The sequence below is a fragment of the Nelumbo lutea genome, chromosome 3, assembly GCF_056320005.1.
Source record: "Nelumbo lutea isolate HS-2025 chromosome 3, American lotus-T2T, whole genome shotgun sequence".
Lineage (NCBI taxonomy): Eukaryota > Viridiplantae > Streptophyta > Magnoliopsida > Proteales > Nelumbonaceae > Nelumbo > Nelumbo lutea.
Genome location: NC_142686.1, coordinates 45,675,467 through 45,693,075, shown reverse-complemented (window position 1 = coordinate 45,693,075; position 17,609 = coordinate 45,675,467). Strand labels below are relative to the sequence as shown.

General features: G+C 40.0%; 1 protein-coding gene across 9 annotated transcripts; it reads left to right on the top strand.

Annotated features, from left to right (window-relative positions):
* Nucleotides 1-326: 326 nt before the first annotated feature.
* Nucleotides 327-17,269, top strand: LOC148864678 (protein MAINTENANCE OF MERISTEMS-like). Of its 9 annotated transcripts, none has more exons than XM_088978736.1 (15): nt 327-663; nt 3,556-3,659; nt 3,735-3,833; nt 3,907-4,017; nt 4,106-4,207; nt 4,316-4,373; nt 4,460-4,600; nt 4,689-4,881; nt 4,984-5,315; nt 5,382-5,528; nt 5,959-6,087; nt 6,372-6,481; nt 6,887-6,924; nt 7,051-7,145; nt 16,917-17,269. In XM_088978736.1, the coding sequence occupies exons 2-13, from the start codon at nt 3,574-3,576 to the stop codon at nt 6,918-6,920; spliced, it is 1,542 nt and encodes a 513-aa protein (XP_088834862.1). In that variant the 5' UTR covers nt 327-663; nt 3,556-3,573; the 3' UTR covers nt 6,921-6,924; nt 7,051-7,145; nt 16,917-17,269. The 9 variants fall into 9 exon arrangements, with proteins under 9 accessions (XP_088834862.1, XP_088834863.1, XP_088834860.1 ...); XM_088978733.1 differs by lacking the exon at nt 327-663 and adding an exon at nt 1,393-1,551; XM_088978737.1 differs by having other exon boundaries at nt 3,760-3,833; nt 4,689-5,315.
* The last annotated feature ends 340 nt before the right edge of the window (nt 17,270-17,609 follow it).

The following is a 17,609-nucleotide window of genomic DNA, read 5'->3' as shown; positions in this document are numbered from 1 at the left end:
TTAATTTCTTTTCCATGGAACCTACTAGCTAACTCGCTCCCACTTCCCAAAAAACAAACGCGGCCTAACCATTAACTTGGTACTATTACACTCATTTGGTTTAAATTTGGGTTGGCCCAACCTTGGCCTAAGGCCCAAAATATGAGTTGGGGTTAGATGACCTGGCTTACTTCAGCCCCAAACTCGGCTCAACCTGATGCCCAGCTTGATCATTGAACAAAGGGACGGGACACGTGGCATGTTTGAGGGTGGCTAGATACATCCGGGATCTCGTGTTCCCCCCTTCCCCAGGCCTATATTAAGGACAAAGAAATATTGTCGCTTTTGGATTTTTTCACAGTCGCGTGGCCAAACGGGACCGTGGCACTGGTATCGTCCAAGCGAAAAGACAGTTGCAGTATAGAAAGCACAGAAGCATCCACTTTGGCCTGACAAGCTTTCCTACTCGTTCTCAGAGGATGTAAATGAAAAATCTACTCGTTTGCCGGCCCATCAGAAATTTCAAATCTCTGGAAATGAAAATTCACCTAACCCACTAGCAAACCAAGCAGAAGAAAAGGAACAAGGCATATAGAGGAGGAGGAAGGGGGAGTGAAGACGAAGAAGAAGAACTAGAAGACTAAGCTGAGAGCGAGAGCATGAGCATTTCGCCTTGGACTTCAGGTGGGTGTTTCTCCTTTTACTTTTTCTTGTTAAATTTCAGGAACTACAACTTTCTCTCAACCATTTTATTCCAGTTAAGCTTTATTTTCACTGAAAAGTAAATGATTCAGAAATGGTGGTTGATGGTGATCGTGCTTGTTCTAATAGCACTCTTGCAAAGCCATCCAATTCCTTGTACAGTTTTTTTTTTTTAATTAATTAATTTACTTTTATTTTCTAGAAGGGTTTCCTTCTATCGGTCCCGTATTTCATTTCACGGCGGTAAGAAATGAGTTTTCTAGGGGCCTGCTGGCAATTTGACAGATGCTATTAACACCCACAAAACAGTCCTTGTCACTGGATCCCGCCCAATCTCTCTCTCTCTCTCTCTCTCTCTCTCTCTCTCTCATTTTTTATCCTTTTTGTTTGTTTTTTTGTAATTGTGGAGGAAAGGAGGGGGGGGGGGGTTCAAAAAATCCTGCTTAGGCATGCTCAATTTGGTGTCAATATTGCAATGCGAGGAGCAACATGGAGCTTCTTAAGTGCAATCTCGGGAAGGAGAGTGTGCAACATAAAGCTGCATAATGTTCCACTTTCTACAGCGTAAAATTGCTTCTTTCGGCACCCGACAGAGAACTGTTCGGGCTTTCATTTCGCTAAAAAAAAAAAAGAAAAAGAAACAAAAAAAAAAAGGTTGATTTGGTCAAGTTAAGAGTAGCTTAAGTTGTAGCTATGTCTGACGAAGTCTTTAAGTCTACAACTTGCCCTAGGGTGAACTGAACCAAAAACAGCTGAAGCTGCAACCGGAGCATTAAAATGTGCAACGCAGAGCTGCATGATCCTCATTTACCTTTACATATCCAATTCCATAAAATTTTACATGGGTTCAGGTGTGGGTATCGAATATGGGTATGCATATAGGAGTTGAATCTATTTGATCCCAAACTTTCGGGATATGAGAAATCGGATAAAATTTGTTCATCCATCGCTATAACCATTTAGATATATCATAGATAGGACAATACATGTCTTGTTTTAAATCATGCATGCCAACCATATTTAACATTTTTGATGCATTCTGTTATAGACATCTAAAATAAGGAAGTATTAATAACAAATACAATAATCTGGGAAGAATCCATGACCATTCTCTTTGTGAGGGATGAAGAGTTTGCATTAGAAGATGAGCATTCGCCACTCTTAAATTATGCAATTGATTTGGCATCTGAATTTATGTATCCAAGGAGGCTCTTTGTCTTCATATTTCATAATTGTAATTGGTGGAAACATGTCTTACTGGAAGAAGAGGACGGAGGAAGTTTGAGAAGGGTGTGGCCAAATGAGTGAGAGATGGAAGTAGATCGAAATGAGGAGTTTCTCTTAGTGTTTTAAAACAGTGCACCTCGGGTGTTCTTAGGTTCACAGATGAGGCTCATTTTCTGGGGTTCACCTCATTTGGCTTGTTGCTATTTTTTTTTAATGAGTTAACCTTGATTTTGATGTTTATGTAATTTACTGTGCTGTAAGTGTACCTACAACAATTAGAGTTTAAACAGTTTTAGCCTATATAGGACTTAAATGTACAAGGCTGTAACCTTTGTGTTAATGAAACAGTGCTTTAACTAATTGACCTAGTACTTTTTTTTTTTTTTTAAAAAGGAGAGATTCCCTCAAAATCAATTGAACTAATACTATTTTTTTATTCCAAAAGTGGTTCCTCATCTCCCTCAGGCATGAACTTTGCTTGCATTGTGCTTCAGGCTCTAGAAACACTTTGCATTTTAGTTGCACTTTTCACTCTGAAAACACAGAATTCTTGGGTTTTTGTCTGCTTTTGACCTAGGAGCTTGATGGAGTATTATATTGTTAGCTGCTGAGCAAAGTTCAAAATTTTGTCATGTATCGTCCGATACATTATTGTATCGGTGAGTGACCCACTGATACGCTAAACTGGGGGGTTTTGGGGATTTGACCTATTTCAGGGGGGTAGAGGGGCCTAAAACCCATCCCCTGACCTATTTTTGAAAAAAAAAAATAAGAAAATAGATGGGCACAAGGTTTAAAGTACCAATACACCCCTTGCGCCATATCGGGGTGTATCGGTTGATACTTTGAACCTTGTTGCTGAGTTATTTTGGGGGTGTTCAACAATGTGAATAGTTTTTTATTTTTATTTTTTATTTTTTCTAAAACCAAAACAACTGCCATGTCAGTATGATCATTACACCTTTGCTGATGTGACTTTTGCTGGGTTGCTCTTTGGTGGCTGTATCCTCCCTGGGGTGTTGTAAGTTCATAGCTGGATTCATTTTGGGGATGACAAGGTGTCTGAAGGGTGATGTTTTTGTATAACATGATCATTGTATGGGATTCTGGGTTGACAAGGTGTCTGTTTCTTTTTTGTGATTCTTTTGCTCTATTTTTCCTGGCCACTTCACCTGTAGATTTCTTTTATATCGCTTCTTCTATCTTCTGTAATTTACTGTCAGAAAGAAAACTACATTGTATGAGGTTGAAGGGGGCATTTTTGGTTGAGCAGGTAAGTTTCATGCTTCACCGCTGATTGTAATATTTTGTCTTAACAACATTAGTTAATAGTTTATGTTGGTTGTGTGCCCAATTAAGTGGATACACACCCAATCCTTCAAAGCTGGTGGTGAAATGATGGATGTGGATTTGGTGTATCCGACATGTATTTCATACTAATACCCATGTCGAATTATGTCAAACATGGGGTGCAAGGGCAAATGATGATTTGGGGTATAGAATATTCTATCTCAACCTAGCGACATTCTTTCGAGCACTTACTGACCTGAATTTAGTTTTACAATCATACCAATGACACATTGACACTGTTATGTATGCTGTGCCCTTAATATATGTCATTCAGCTGTTTATATGTTTGCTGTGCAGGCTGATGTAACAAATAGAATGGCTAGCAATGGCAAGAAGCAAGAATCTAGGAGGCAAGTATCTAGGGATCTAGCTGTGTTACCAGATCAGCCACCTGACGAAAGGTTGGTTAGCTATTTAAAATGTCATTATTATTGCAGTTATTCAAAGCTTAAACCAGTTCTTCAATGCTAAGACAGTACCATTCCTAATGCTCATGAGAAGAAATTATCCACATTCCCATTAGAAGGCACATCTCTGGAGCTAGCTGTGTCACCAGATCAGCCACCTGACACAAGGTTGGTTGGATGCTTAAATGGTAATGTTGTCCCAGTTATTTGAAGTTAAACCAGTTCTTTGATGCTGACACAGCCCTACCAGCAATGTTCATGAGAAGAAAGCATCATCCTTATCCCCATCTGAAGGAACATCTATGGAGTTAGTTGTGGGCATTGTAGCACCAGACCAGCCACCCGAAACAAGGTTGATTGGTTATCTAAAGTATCTAAAGCATTTCTATTATTCTAGTTTTTCTTTTAATTCTTAAGCCAGTTATTTGATGCCAATGCAGCCCAACCTGCAATTCTTTTGGGAAGAAAGCATCCTTATCCCCATCTGATTCTACATCATCTCAATTGCCTCCACGTCCTTTGAATTCTTGGGTATTGTTTAGGTAATTAGAAGTTCTGAATGTCCAATTGGTACATTTTTTTTGAGGCTATACGTGTCATATTGCCATGGTGACACTGGTACCATTGACAAATTTCCTTCAATATTGCAGTCGGGACTTTATAAAGTCTTACAAGGTCGATCACCCTGAGATCCATGGCCTTAGAAGTGTATGTATATCACTTTTCTACACTAAATTCATTAGCGTTAGATTTTTTTTTATTCTTTTAATTCAAAATTCAATTGTATGTTGTAGGCCACCATGGCAGCTGCAGAGGCATGGAAAGCGATGTCTCTAGAGGAGAAATCATCATACAATAACCAGGCTAAGGATGCTTGGGAACAATACAAAAGCAAAACCCCCCGACCTCCCTCACCCCCTAAGTCAAAGAGAGAGGTAAAATAATAAAAGCTGAAATCTTTGTTCTTGTACTTCTGTGTTCTGCTATGCTTTATTTTATGCTAATGAAACTGATCTATTTCAGATACTGCAAACAAGATGTTCCCCTGGTCGTTTCTTGAGTGTTCTTAAGAAGCTCACTGTTGAGCAAAAGGTGGCAGTTGAGAATGTGGGCTTTGGCAGCCTGCTTGGCATTAGGTGTGAGACATTACGTCGTGGACTTTGTCAGTGGCTTCTCGAGAGGTTTGATCCTGCCCGTTGTTGTCTCCACATTGATGGTAAGCGCATCTACATAACAGTGCGTGATGTAGAACTTGTCATGGGATTACCATCATCTGGGCATAAAGTTGTCACTTCTGGGCCTGATGGTGCAATTGCAGAGATGCGTCGTTACTATTCAGCAGTTCCTGATGATGGAGGAAACAGTTCAATTAGTACTGGGATTTCCCTTGGCCTATTGGAGAAACAGTTGGAAACTCAGGAAGCAGGAGATGAGTTTAAGAGGTCATTTGTCCTCTTTGCATTGGGCACAATCTTATGCCCTACTGCGAAGGGAGAAGCCAGCCCCAAGTTCCTTCATTCATTGAGAAAGACAGATGACATCCCTAAATACAATTGGGCACAATTTGTCCTTGATCGGCTACTCCGAGAGACTTCTCGATTTCATCAAGGGAAGCAGCGGGCAGTGGGTGGCTGTCTCTTGTTTCTTAAGGTAATACAATGTCATTAGCCATATGGCTAATTACAAACTGTATCTAACATTCTTGCTTTCTTGCAGTTCTTCTTCTATGAGCACACCACCATTGGTGGTCCAAGCACATTTGTCCCCAACTTAAATGTTCCCCGCTTGTTGGCATGGGGTGAGATGGAGATTTCAGAGAGAGAGAGAAAGTATCGAGAGATTGGTGGATATGATTTTGCAGAGGTATACTAAGACTGGTAGCTGCTGTCTCTGCTATTAGTATATGCTACTACTAATACTACATCTAGAACCACTACCCCTATGAAGGGTTGCTGTAAAGAATTGTAACATCATAAATCCTATCAGCAGCTTACATATAGATGCATAAGCTGCATCCATCAACAACATCAGTAAGCTGAGATGTAACTGATATCAGATAAGGCTGCTGAGATTTTTTTACTCCAGTTGCAGTTTTATTTATATTCAATTGGCATGTCTTTTTTATTTTTTATTTTTTATTTTGCTATAGGGGGGATAGTCTTTCTAGGCTTATTTGGTTTTCAACCAAAATAATTCATATGATATGATAGCTGGTGAAAGTTAAATTTTGCTGATTTGATATTTCTTCCTACTGGTACTATTAGTTTTACAAGCCTTTTCTGTGGCTATTTAGGTTGTGGTGGAGATGGACATGGGAATTCAGGGCCCAGGCCAGACCAGTCAAGAGGACATCATACCCACAGGCACTGCTGATGTTGGAGTTAGGAGACATCCTACACCTGAGTATGGGGCAATTGATGATGTAATTAACTAATCTTGGTTTAATATTCTTTGTTACATTCTTGTGCATTATTTTATCGGTCATTGCTTCATGTGGTGGTAAAATCTTGGGCTGACAAGTGTGAGAATGTTACTATGAGCATGAGCGGCCACTTCATGTTAATATGCTGGAGGTTAGCTCTATATCCAGTCCAGCCTGCCCATGACCCTGAATAGCCCAGACCAACATGGGTTAATAGCCTTTTGTTCTTTTGCATTATTTTATGGGTATTTGGTCCATAGAACCTAATTAATATTAATTTGCAGGTATTGGAAAGGCTGAAAAACATTGAGGCTCAAATACAATCACTGAAAGGCCTTGAATCTCAGATACAGGAGCTCAAGGATTTAATATGCAAGAAATTCAATGAGCAACGGTAATTACTTATTCAACAGAACAGCCTTTCATGGTTTCATAACATCATTACATGACCACAGCTGAATGTCGGATGTTGCCCTTGGTCCTGCTAAGGTAGCCAAACCATAGATGTGAACTCCAGAAAAATTTTCCCCAACTTCATAATAGAGTGAAACTCACCCTGGGTACATAACTCTTGGGCCCCTGATTCAAGGGTGTATTTCTGCAATCCAGTTTAAACCTGTTTGGCTAGCTAGGCATCTGTAACCTTTTACTGGTATAAACTCCAAATATAAACTAAACAAGTTGATAGATTCATGCCGAAGTTATCTGCTATAATTGAACTGCATCTGCATGTAAGATGCTTGGCTGTACCTTGTTGCATATGTAATATGCTACTCACTTTTTGTTAACTAATTTGTAGGCCAAAGAAAAAGCGTCCAAGGAAGGAAAAATAAAGAGGTAGTTGACACCTGTTTGTTTTTTTTGGTTAATATATGCTTATTTTACCTATAAAAGTGTTTATATTTATTCTACATACAAATCAAAACCAACTTAGTTTGTAACTACAACATTTCTTGCATGCAGTATTATCTGGTATTACCTCAGGCGTCTGGATTTCCAGTCATGTCTTTTTCCTAGAAGGCAACAGTATTGGGACCTTTGACAGAGACAGATCTTGAGTAAGAAAACATTCTTGATGTTTTTTTCCTTTCCTTAACATTTCCAGCATTAGTTACAATGTCGAAAATGTGCCTTTCAGCATGTTAATTGGGTCTGTTGAGCAAGAGAAGAGAGGAGGAAGAGAGGAAGAGAGAAGAGTTGTTATTTATACTATACTGAATGCCTCAAAAGAATACTTCAGGCGAGTGAAGCAGTTGTTATTTATACTATACTGGTTGTACAACATAAAGTATGGAAAAAATTATAGAAATACCCCTACGGTACTAAACTTGTGTATAACAACATCTATCAACACTCCCCCTCAAGTTGGGGCATAGATATCAATCATGCTCAACTTGTCATAGAGATCATGATATCTGGAATAGTTTAGCCCTTTTGTGAAGATGTCTGCCGGTTGGTTTTCAGAGCTGACATAGGGAGTACATACTTCGCCTGTGATGACTTTCTCTCCGACAAAATGCTTGTCAACTTCGATGTGCTTTGTTCTGTCATGTAATACCGGGTTAGCAGCAATACTTATAGCTGTTTTGTTATCACATAATAGAGTTATGGGTTTATCCACTGGGAAACCCAACTCACTCAACAAATTCTTTATCCACATACCTTCAGCTACTTCGTGGGCCATTGCATGGTATTCAGCTCTAGCATTGGATTTAACCACCACAGTTTGCTTTTTATTCCTCAAAGTAACAAGGTTCCCAGCTACAAAGGTGCAGTAACCCCTAGTAGACTTTCTGTCACTTTGAGATCTAGCCCAATCCGCATCTGTATAAACTTCAACCCTTAAATGCCCGTGCTTTTAAAATAACAAGCCAGCACCAGGAAACTTCTTAAGATATCGTAGTATCCTCTCTGCTGCTTCAAGATGAGTAGACCTAGGTGCATGCATGAACTGACTGATGACACCAACAACATATGCGATGTCTGGACAGGTCATAGAGAGATATAACAATCTCCTTACAAGCATATGAAATTGTTTCACATTTTTAAGAGGTTCACCTTAGTTGTCACTTAATTTATGGTTGGGGTCAATGGGAGAGTCAGTTGGCTTAACCCCCATCTTTCCAGTGTCCTGAAGCTAATCTAGGACATATTTCCTTTGTGAGATAAATATGCTTTTTTTTGATCGAGCAACTTCAATTCCAATGAAGCATTTGGCAGGTCCTAGATCCTTCACTTCAAATTGAGTGGCAAGAAAACCCTTCAACCTTTTAATTTCATCATTCCAATCACCAGTAACAATTATGCCATCCACATATACTATTAAGGTAGCCATTTTACCTTTTCCCCTTTTCACAAACAGTGTGTGATCTGATTGACATTGCTTGTATCCCTTTTGCTGAACCGCAACATGGAATCTACTGAACCAAACTCTTGGTGATTGTTTCAGCCCATATAAAGACTTCTTTAACTTGCACACTTTCTGTTCATTGCCTTGAGCCAGAAAACTAGGGGGTTGAACCATATAAACTAACTCTTCAAGGTTACCATTTAAGAAAGCATTCTTGATGTCAAGCTGATATAAATCCCAATTCAGATTAGCAATAAGAGAGAAAAGAACTCTAATAGAGTTCATCTTGGCAACAGGGGCAAAAGTTTCTACATAATCAAGTCCATATACTTGAGTAAACCCCTTTGCCACCAAACGAGCTTTATACCTCTCCACGGTTCCATCAACCTCATGCTTGACCGTGAACACCCATTTACATCCAACTGGATCATTTCCCTTAGGAAGATCAACAAGTTTCCTTCCTTCGTGGCATTCGTCCATTCTGGTATTGAAAGAGCTTCTGCCACATTCTTGGGAATAGGGACACTGTCAATGAAGGTAAGGAAGGCACGAAATGAGGGTGAAATGTTTTCATAGGAAACAAAGTTGGAAATGGGATGTTTAGTAGTGCACAACCTAACACCTTTTCTATGGGCAATAGGAAGGTCAAGATCATTCGCAATAGAGGAGTCAGGAACATCATTGGGAGTCAAGTTACCTGAGTGGTATGATTTTCCCTCGAGGAGATTGATAGCACTTGAGGTACAACTTCTGGATTCTCCACAGCTCTTGAATTTGGTTGGCCTTTGCGACGACGAGAAAAGACACGGAAAGGTGGAAGATTGGGAAGAGAAGGAGGCTGAACCAATGGCGAAGGATCAGGGAGAGAAGGAAATTGAACTAGTTTCTCCTCATGCCTACACTCCCCCTGAGGAGAAACATGAAAAAGGCTCATTTTCAAAGAAAGTAACATCCATGGAGACATAGAATTTTCGAGAAACAAGATCAAAGCAACAATACCCCTTTTGAGTGAAAGAGTAACTAAGAAATATGCACGGGATAGCACGAGAATCCAATTTCCTACGGGTGGGAGACAGATTTTGGACAAAGCACCGATAACCAAATACACGAGGAGGGATAGAAAGAAGAGGGGCCTTAGGGAAGAGAAACTGATGTGGGGCTTTGTACTCTAACCAACAAGAGGGCATTCGGTTAATGAGGTATGTAGAACAAAGGATAGCCTCAAACCAAAAACGTTTGGGGACATTCATATGAAGTAGTAAACCCCGAGCCATTTCAGGGAGGTGTCGGTTCTTCCGTTCAGCCACACCATTTTGTTGTGGTGTGCGGGCACAAGAGCTACGATGAAGTGAGCCATGTGAAGCAAAGAACTCCATGAGATCACTATGAAAAAACTCTTTTGCATTGTCTGACTGGAAAATTTGTATCTCAGTCTGAAATTGGGTGAAGACCATCCGTTGAAAGTCTTGGATAATTTTTGGTACTTCCTCCCGGGTTCGCATTGGATATACCCAAGTATATCTAGAATAATCATCAATGAAGGTAATGAAGTACTTATAACCACTCTTAGAAGATAACCCATACGTCAGAATGAACAATGTGAAAAGGATACTCAGATTTACTATTTTTTTGAGGAAAATGAGTCTACAATGCTTGCTTAACTGACATGTTTGACAAGAGAAATCAGAAACAGACATTGACTTACACAGTTTTGGGAATACAACTTTCAAGGACGCAAAAGACAAATGGCCAAGACGACAATGCCATAAATACACTTTATTCTTTCTGAACTGACTCATACGTCCCCTACCAATTGTATTCTCCAACATGTAGAGTCCATCAACCATATGCTCCCTACCAATCGTCCTCCCCGAGGCCAGATCCTGAATCACACAATAAGAAGGGAAAAAAGGTCATAGAACAATTTAAGGAATTAGTAACACTACTAACCGAGAACAAATTCATGGGAAATTTTGGAACATGAAGAACATCAGGAAGTGTAAGACCAAGAGGAAGAGAGAGAGTTCCTTGACCAGTTATGGAAGTGTATGATTCATCAGCTAGTCTCACCTTGTCTCTTCCAGAAAGAGGGTGGTAGGTTTGAAAGTAAGAGGACATACCAGTCATGTGTTTTGACGCTCCAGAATCAATGATCCATGGAGAGTCAGTGTTGTGAGAAGCAACATGGAAAGCAGTGGCAGGGTTACCTGACGTTGATGCAAATGAGGTTGTGGGAGGAGCATCCGTCTAACGAATTGCTTTACCATAGAGCTCTAGATGGTCACTGAAGGAGTTTACAATATCTTCCCTTGGGTCAGATCCAGAGAGATGTGTTTGAGTCACAGTAGGAATGGGGGGCTAATTCTCCTGAGTAACCATGTTGGCCATGTGGTGTTTCTTTGTACCTTGCTGCCCGGACCATTTTGGTTTCCCATAGAGATCCCAATAGGTATCTTTGGTGTGTTGGGGTTTCTGACAATTAGTGCACCACAATTTTTCCTTATCTTTTGTTTTTTTCTGGAAATTCCCTCTCCTGGAGGAAGATCCCACACTAGTAGAGACACCCCCTTTTGCTGCCAACACAATTGCATCCCCACCAGTGCTGTTCATCAAGTTCCTTCTACTCTCTTCAGATTGAACAAGAGCATAGACTTCCTGAATTGATGGAAGATCCTTAGAACTGAGAATTTGTACTAGACCATGCAAGAAGGCAAACACTCTTTGCTGTGAGACAAGCTTCTTGTACAGTTTGGCATCCTCATCACACTTCCAATCAACATTCTGGTAATGGTCCAATTCCTTCCAGACAGAGGTCAAGTCCGAGTAATATATTGATAAACTTCTCTCCCCCTGTTGACAAGTAGATGATGCTGCCTGCAGTTGATAGATCTTGGCATAGTGTCGTAATTCTGAATATGTGGATTTTGCTTGTTCCCAGATCTTATTTGCAGTTTCAGCCTACATAAAGTTCTTTCTTATTTGTGGTTGCATGGAGACCAAGAGCCAAGACATTACCATACTGTTCTCCTGATCCCATCTATCATATTTAGCATTCCCAGAGGGTGGCTTTTTGATTCTTTCATTAATATAGCCTATTTTCCCCCTTGCAATGATGCATAACTTGATCCCTCTTGACCATTCTAGGTAATTTAATCCATCAAGAGGAACGACAACCATAGGGAAGGATAGGTCACCTCCCCTACTCATTCCATTCAGCATTGTGGAGATTCCAGATGTGGCTGAATCTTCACTATTCATGATTTCAGGTTTAAGAACACACAACACCCAAGGCACACTGCCTCACAGAGCTGCTACAGAAAAGGGATCTTATGTCCTTCAGTCCACAAAAGAAGAAGCACTTGCTATTTCAGCATACAACTAGGTACTTCTGACCTACGGTTTCACAGAGAGCCAAGAACAAACACTATTGCTGCAGCACTTGGACTAGTCTGTATGACCTACAATTTTTTGTAGGAATCCAAAGAACAAACCAAACACTGCAATGCAGTACATAACTAGGTTTGTATGACCTACGGTTTTACAGTTTTCATACAACTCCTTAGTAGAAAGAAAGACACAAGGTGATAGTTCACCACACACCTAATCGGCTGACACCAACTTCAGGGTAGCCAAACAGTCACTGAGATCAACAATGTAGCTGAACAGCAAGAACAGTCAAGGAAAAAAAACTTTAGTCCATCAAAGGGTGCAAGAAGAAAAACAACAAAAAACAGCTTCAGTTGAATACCAGGGCACCCGAACAACAGATGGACAGTACCTTCTTGAACGCAATCAAGGAAAACAACATCTAGGCTGGAATATGAAAACACTCTGTACCAGAACTCTTTTCTGCGCTAGGAAGTTGAACAGTCAGGCTGGCACCTTCTTCCTTCTTGAAGTTGAGCATCAGGGATACAACTTCTAGGAGATGAAGAGGCAACCTACTCGGCATTGGAGAATGACCTCAACTAATTTGTTTTCAGGCCTAGACGAACTTGCTCTGATACCATGTTGAGCAAGAGAAGAGAGGAGGAAGAGAGGAAGAGAGAAGAGAAGAGAGGATAGGCGAGAGGACTGAATGCCTCGAAAGAATACTTCAGGCGAGTGAAGCAGTTGTTATTTATACTATACTGGTCGTACAACATAAAGTATGGAAAAAATTACAGAAATACCTCTGCGGTACTAAACCTGTGTACAACAGCATCTGTCAACAGGGTCCATCAATGATGAGGGAACTCTGGAATAATAGCAGAGTCCATTTTAATCCATTTTATTGGTCCATCAGTAGGATCTCAAAGGTAAGCATGTTATATTGTTGTTATTATCACTTGATTGATAACAAGATCAAAGAGATATTGTTATTAGAAATAGAAAGTGGAAGTGAAATTGTCTAGACCACCAGAGAGGGTTAAACAAGACCATAGACAAGCCTCTTGTGGGAGAAAGAAAATAATCAATGTGTATAGGAAGAGATGAAATCTCTTAACAAGAAACAGGAGAGGCAAGAATAGACCAAGATCAGGTTACCTAATAAACATACATGATCCTAGGTGAGCTACTTGGGTATGGAGGGTCCCCTTGACAATTAGGAGCCAATTAACATATATAATTATGTTGGCATAATATGTTAAATGGACACTTCAAATGGGTACTTATTCCTAGGCAGACACCTCAATTTTTTGAGTAAACTCTATTTGTCACCTTGTTCATGTTGTGTCCTTGACATATCTGTGTAATGCAGCTAGAAAAAGAGGGCCACATCGGATCCCACTTGGGGCCCAAAGAAAATTAAAAGTGTTGGGTTTGGAACCGTTTCCAAACTGACCGGAAGGCGGGTGGACTAGCCGGTTGATGAAGCCTAGGGGACATTAGTGTTGGAGCGGTTTGGCTCATGTGACACTAACATGAATCGAGACCATCTTATAGCGATTGGAGACAACAAATTTGGTCTATCATCTTCTCCAACAGCTACGGGTAGTGTTGGATCAAATGTGGCATCAAGGATGAAGATGCAATGGATTCAGAGAACAGTGGATGCAACAGATAGGGCTTCAAGCAGATCCACAGACGAGTGACCTAATCCAAGGTATAACAGATCCCGAGAGGAGGACAATGAGGTAGGAGATGTGGGTTGGGTTGAATGTAGCTCATTTGATGATGAAGAAGCAGAGTCAGAGATAGAGTTATTTGATGACAGTGTTAAGAAGATGGTCTATGCTGATACAGTTTAGGAGATTTTTTATCTTACTCAACTATTTGCGAGGAAAAAATCTCAACAGAAACCGTCCCTTCTTTGACTCTAGTGATAGACAACAGAAATCGTGACATGGCTGAAGTGCAGGAGGATGCTGGATTGGGAAATCAAAGCCTGAATGAAAGGGAACCTGAACCAAATACACTATCTAGGCAGTTTGTCTGTAAGGAGGTGGAGGAGATTGGAGAATCATCAGAGGTCGGACAAGGAAAATCAATTTAGAACAAAGCAGCAGATGAGTGAAAGTGGTCAGAAGGTTGATTCGTGACAGGTGAACTTCCCCATTGATTCTCTAATGGGGAGGAAGGATGAGTTCCAGACTGTTGTTCTGGACTCAACAACAGTTTCACCCAAGGCAATGTTTTCACTCGCCCCTCCTGTTGGCCTAGATATAACTTGTGTTCTGGAAACCCAGTTAAATTTTGGGAACATGTATGAATGGGTGGCTCACCAATGAGGGAACAATTTCTCTCTCTTCACAATTTGTCTGACCTTAATGGTGAGCCTGTGTTTTCCTTCTTGCTGCCTTCTAGCTCTCTACTTTTGGCTTTGCTTGGAATTTGGAAGGGGTGTTCTTGAATCCCTCATAGTCAGATAGTTGGTTTTGATGTCTTGCATCCTCTGGTTCTTTTTCCTCTGCCTCCTAGTCCTCGGCCTTGACCCAACCCCCAGACAGCTCTATGATGCCTTTTCTTGTTAAGGAGGTCTGGAACAAGCCTATTCCTCCTAGGTGTTGGTGCTTTTTGTTGGGAAGCTTTCCTAGAGACGATCAATACTTCTGATCTCCTTTAGAGAAAGACAAACTTGGTCCCTTTCTCCTAATTGATGTATCTTTTGTAAGGCCAATGGTGAGACTTTCTACCACTTGTTAATCTCCTGTCCTTTTGTTTATTCTATTTCGGTATGGTTTTCTCTTTGTTTGGCAAGTGGATCCCCCATCCCCCACCAAATGTACAAGGCTTGTTTGATCCTACATTTGTCAATTGGAGAAAGAGAAGGGGGAGAATCTTGTGGTGGTGTACAAGAGCAGGTGTTTGCTGGACAATTTGGGAGGAAAGAAACAAATAATTTTTTAAGATAAGGAGAGGACGAGAGAAGCAATCATTGAAAACATTACTTTCAGAGTGGTACAATGGGTAAAACATTTGAGCACTTTTGAAGGCATTTGTACTGATGACCTGTTTAGAAAATGTAAGGAGGTAGCTGATTCCTCTCTATATAAAGCTGTCATTAGGCTGACCTGGTTCCCTCCCACTTCCGGGTTTATCATGCTGAATTTTGACAGTAGTAATGAAGGGAACCTGGGTCCTTCAGGCATAGGAAGTGTTTTCCAGAATGAAGAGGGAAGAGTTATATCTCTTTAATTGGGCCCAATAGGTATGGGTGATTCACCTGAGGGTTGAAATCATGGCAGTGATGGAAGGAGTCCAAAAATCAAAGGAGTTGAACATCAAGATTGATCATTGAAGGAGATTCCAAGTTAGTAGTGAGCTGGTTGCAAAAGGACTTGGTTGGTTGGTGGAACTACATGAATGAAATAAGGAAATTCAAGTGGGTAACACAAAGTTAGAAGTGAAGCTTCAGTGGGTAAAAAGAAGTGCCAGTTTGTTTTTGCTGATACCTTGGAAAAGCAAGGGGTGGGAAGGGATCAACTTTTTTGGGCTGTGTTGTAATTGTGGATTCAGCTGTCTTCTCAGAGAGAGTTAAGAGAGTATCTCTCTCTGTAGTGCACTATTGTACTCATTTGTTATTAATGAAATTATTCTGTTATTGATAAAAAAGAAGAAGTTAGTTTTACTAATGAAAAGAAGTGTAATAATAAAGTGTGTATTTCCTGTTTTTACATCTATTATTGTAGTTTCAAGGTGGTTAACTTCTCTGGCCCCCCTTGGTTTTGCTTTCTGATGCTTACGTATTTTTCATATTCTTTCATATTTCATATAAACTTTCCTTAATCCTTAATAGGAAAAAGCACTTCAGTCGATGGTTTTTCCATGCATTTTTTAGGAAAAATATTGGCTAACCATTATGCAAAGTGTTGGCACTGGTTCCCTCTGTTTGAGATCCAAGATAATGTAGATCAGTAGATGCATGGCTCCCTTTCTGTTTGAGATAAAATGTTGGTTGGTATCTCTCATGGTGGCACTTGATATCACAAAAGGAGCAGTGTTTTGTGATATAGGAGTAAAGAAACGTCAGAGTGAGCATTTCATGATATCGAGTGCCACCATGAGAGATCCAAGTTGGCACATGTCAGAGTTCTTTGTAGGTTGCAGGAAGTGGAGGCATTTATTCATATTCTTTGTTCAGTAATGGTGCTCTATGGCTTAGTCTTGCCCTACTGAGATTGCAATAGCTTTTAGATGGGCCTCCTGGTGTGGATAGCATTAGCATTCCTTTTATCTAGTGATAACTCCAATTAAACATTAGCTCATGGGATTTTCATGGCTAAATACTTCAATTTCTGCTTGATAGGGGATCATGATTTTTCCCTTTGAAGTTATATGGTGATATTGAGTGCCACCTTGGCACATGTCAGAGTTCTTTGTAGGTTGCAGGAGGTGGAGGCATTTATTCATATTTTTGGTTCAGTAAAGATTGCAATAGCTTAGTCTTGCCCTACCAAAGATTGAAATAGCTTTCAGATGGGCCTCCTGGTTTGGATGGTATTAGCATTCCTTTTATGTAGTGGTGACTCCAATTGAACATTAATTCATGGTAGGGTGTGGGCCAGGTTTAGGTCTATTGAGTTTATAGAGTCTGTTTTATACTCTAAACCTGAACATCTGACTTACAGCAAAGAATCAATTCTACCAAAATAGAGCATCTGCCACCACTTTCCATCTCTAGTATTTGTCTCCAAAGATTCACCTGTTACTCTTTCCAAACCCCTCAAAAAACTGCAAAGGGTATTTGACTCCATCTTCAACCTTTTACTACCACCATCTTGGGCCTACAAGCTAACATTTCATTCGGCTGATTTGGCACTGTTCTCTGATTCTTGAAAGTTCCCCATACCGAACTATGGGATGAAGGGAAACAGCCCCAGTAAGGGCTAACCATCTAAAAAGAATGCAAATAGAAAAACTAACCTGCTGCATGTTCTCATATTCAAGTACTACTTTCTTCTAATGTATTACAACATATTTCTAGTTTCATCATTGTTATAGCTCTAAAAGGGTATATATATTTATTCATAATACGTTCAATGTTTTCTTTGAGCAGGATTTCTCCTCATTATCTTTGGACAAAGACACAAGATCCATCTTGAAGTTCAAACAAAATGTTGTATGAAAATTTGGTAAATCAATTTCTTTCACTTTATCTCTCGACAATGCTCTCTTTGATGGTGCAAGCACCTTGCAATGGTGGTGATAACACTACTCATGGGGCTAATAGTTAGGCGAACGACCACCAGCCTTATAGAAAAATCTCATGGCATACGTGTATATTGTCATTACTTGTTCCCTTGAAAACTATGATGTCTTGAGCAACCGTCATGCCTCAGGCTTTGTAAATCAGGAAATGCTGTTGATTTAATGAAAACAATTAGCCCCATGGTTAATTATCTGACACAATTCAGCACCCTATACAGGTCTCTGGTATCATACAAGGTTTAAAGTATAGAAGCTCTCGTTATCAGAATTGTGTTAAAATTGTATGTATGCCATGTTAAAAGAATTGCTAAAATTTTCTAAAATAGTTAGAAGGGATTTGAGAGTCCATAGTTTAACAATGGATGAAACTGAATAGAATGAAATGACATAACAGTATTAATATAATATAACCAGCCCTACATAATTAAGACAGTTTAGATGATGATGATGATGATGACGACAACTACACAATATGCTTGTGTCGCTAAATTCAGGACCATGAGTTTCTAAAATCTAAATTGGCAAGTTCCGACTTTTCTGT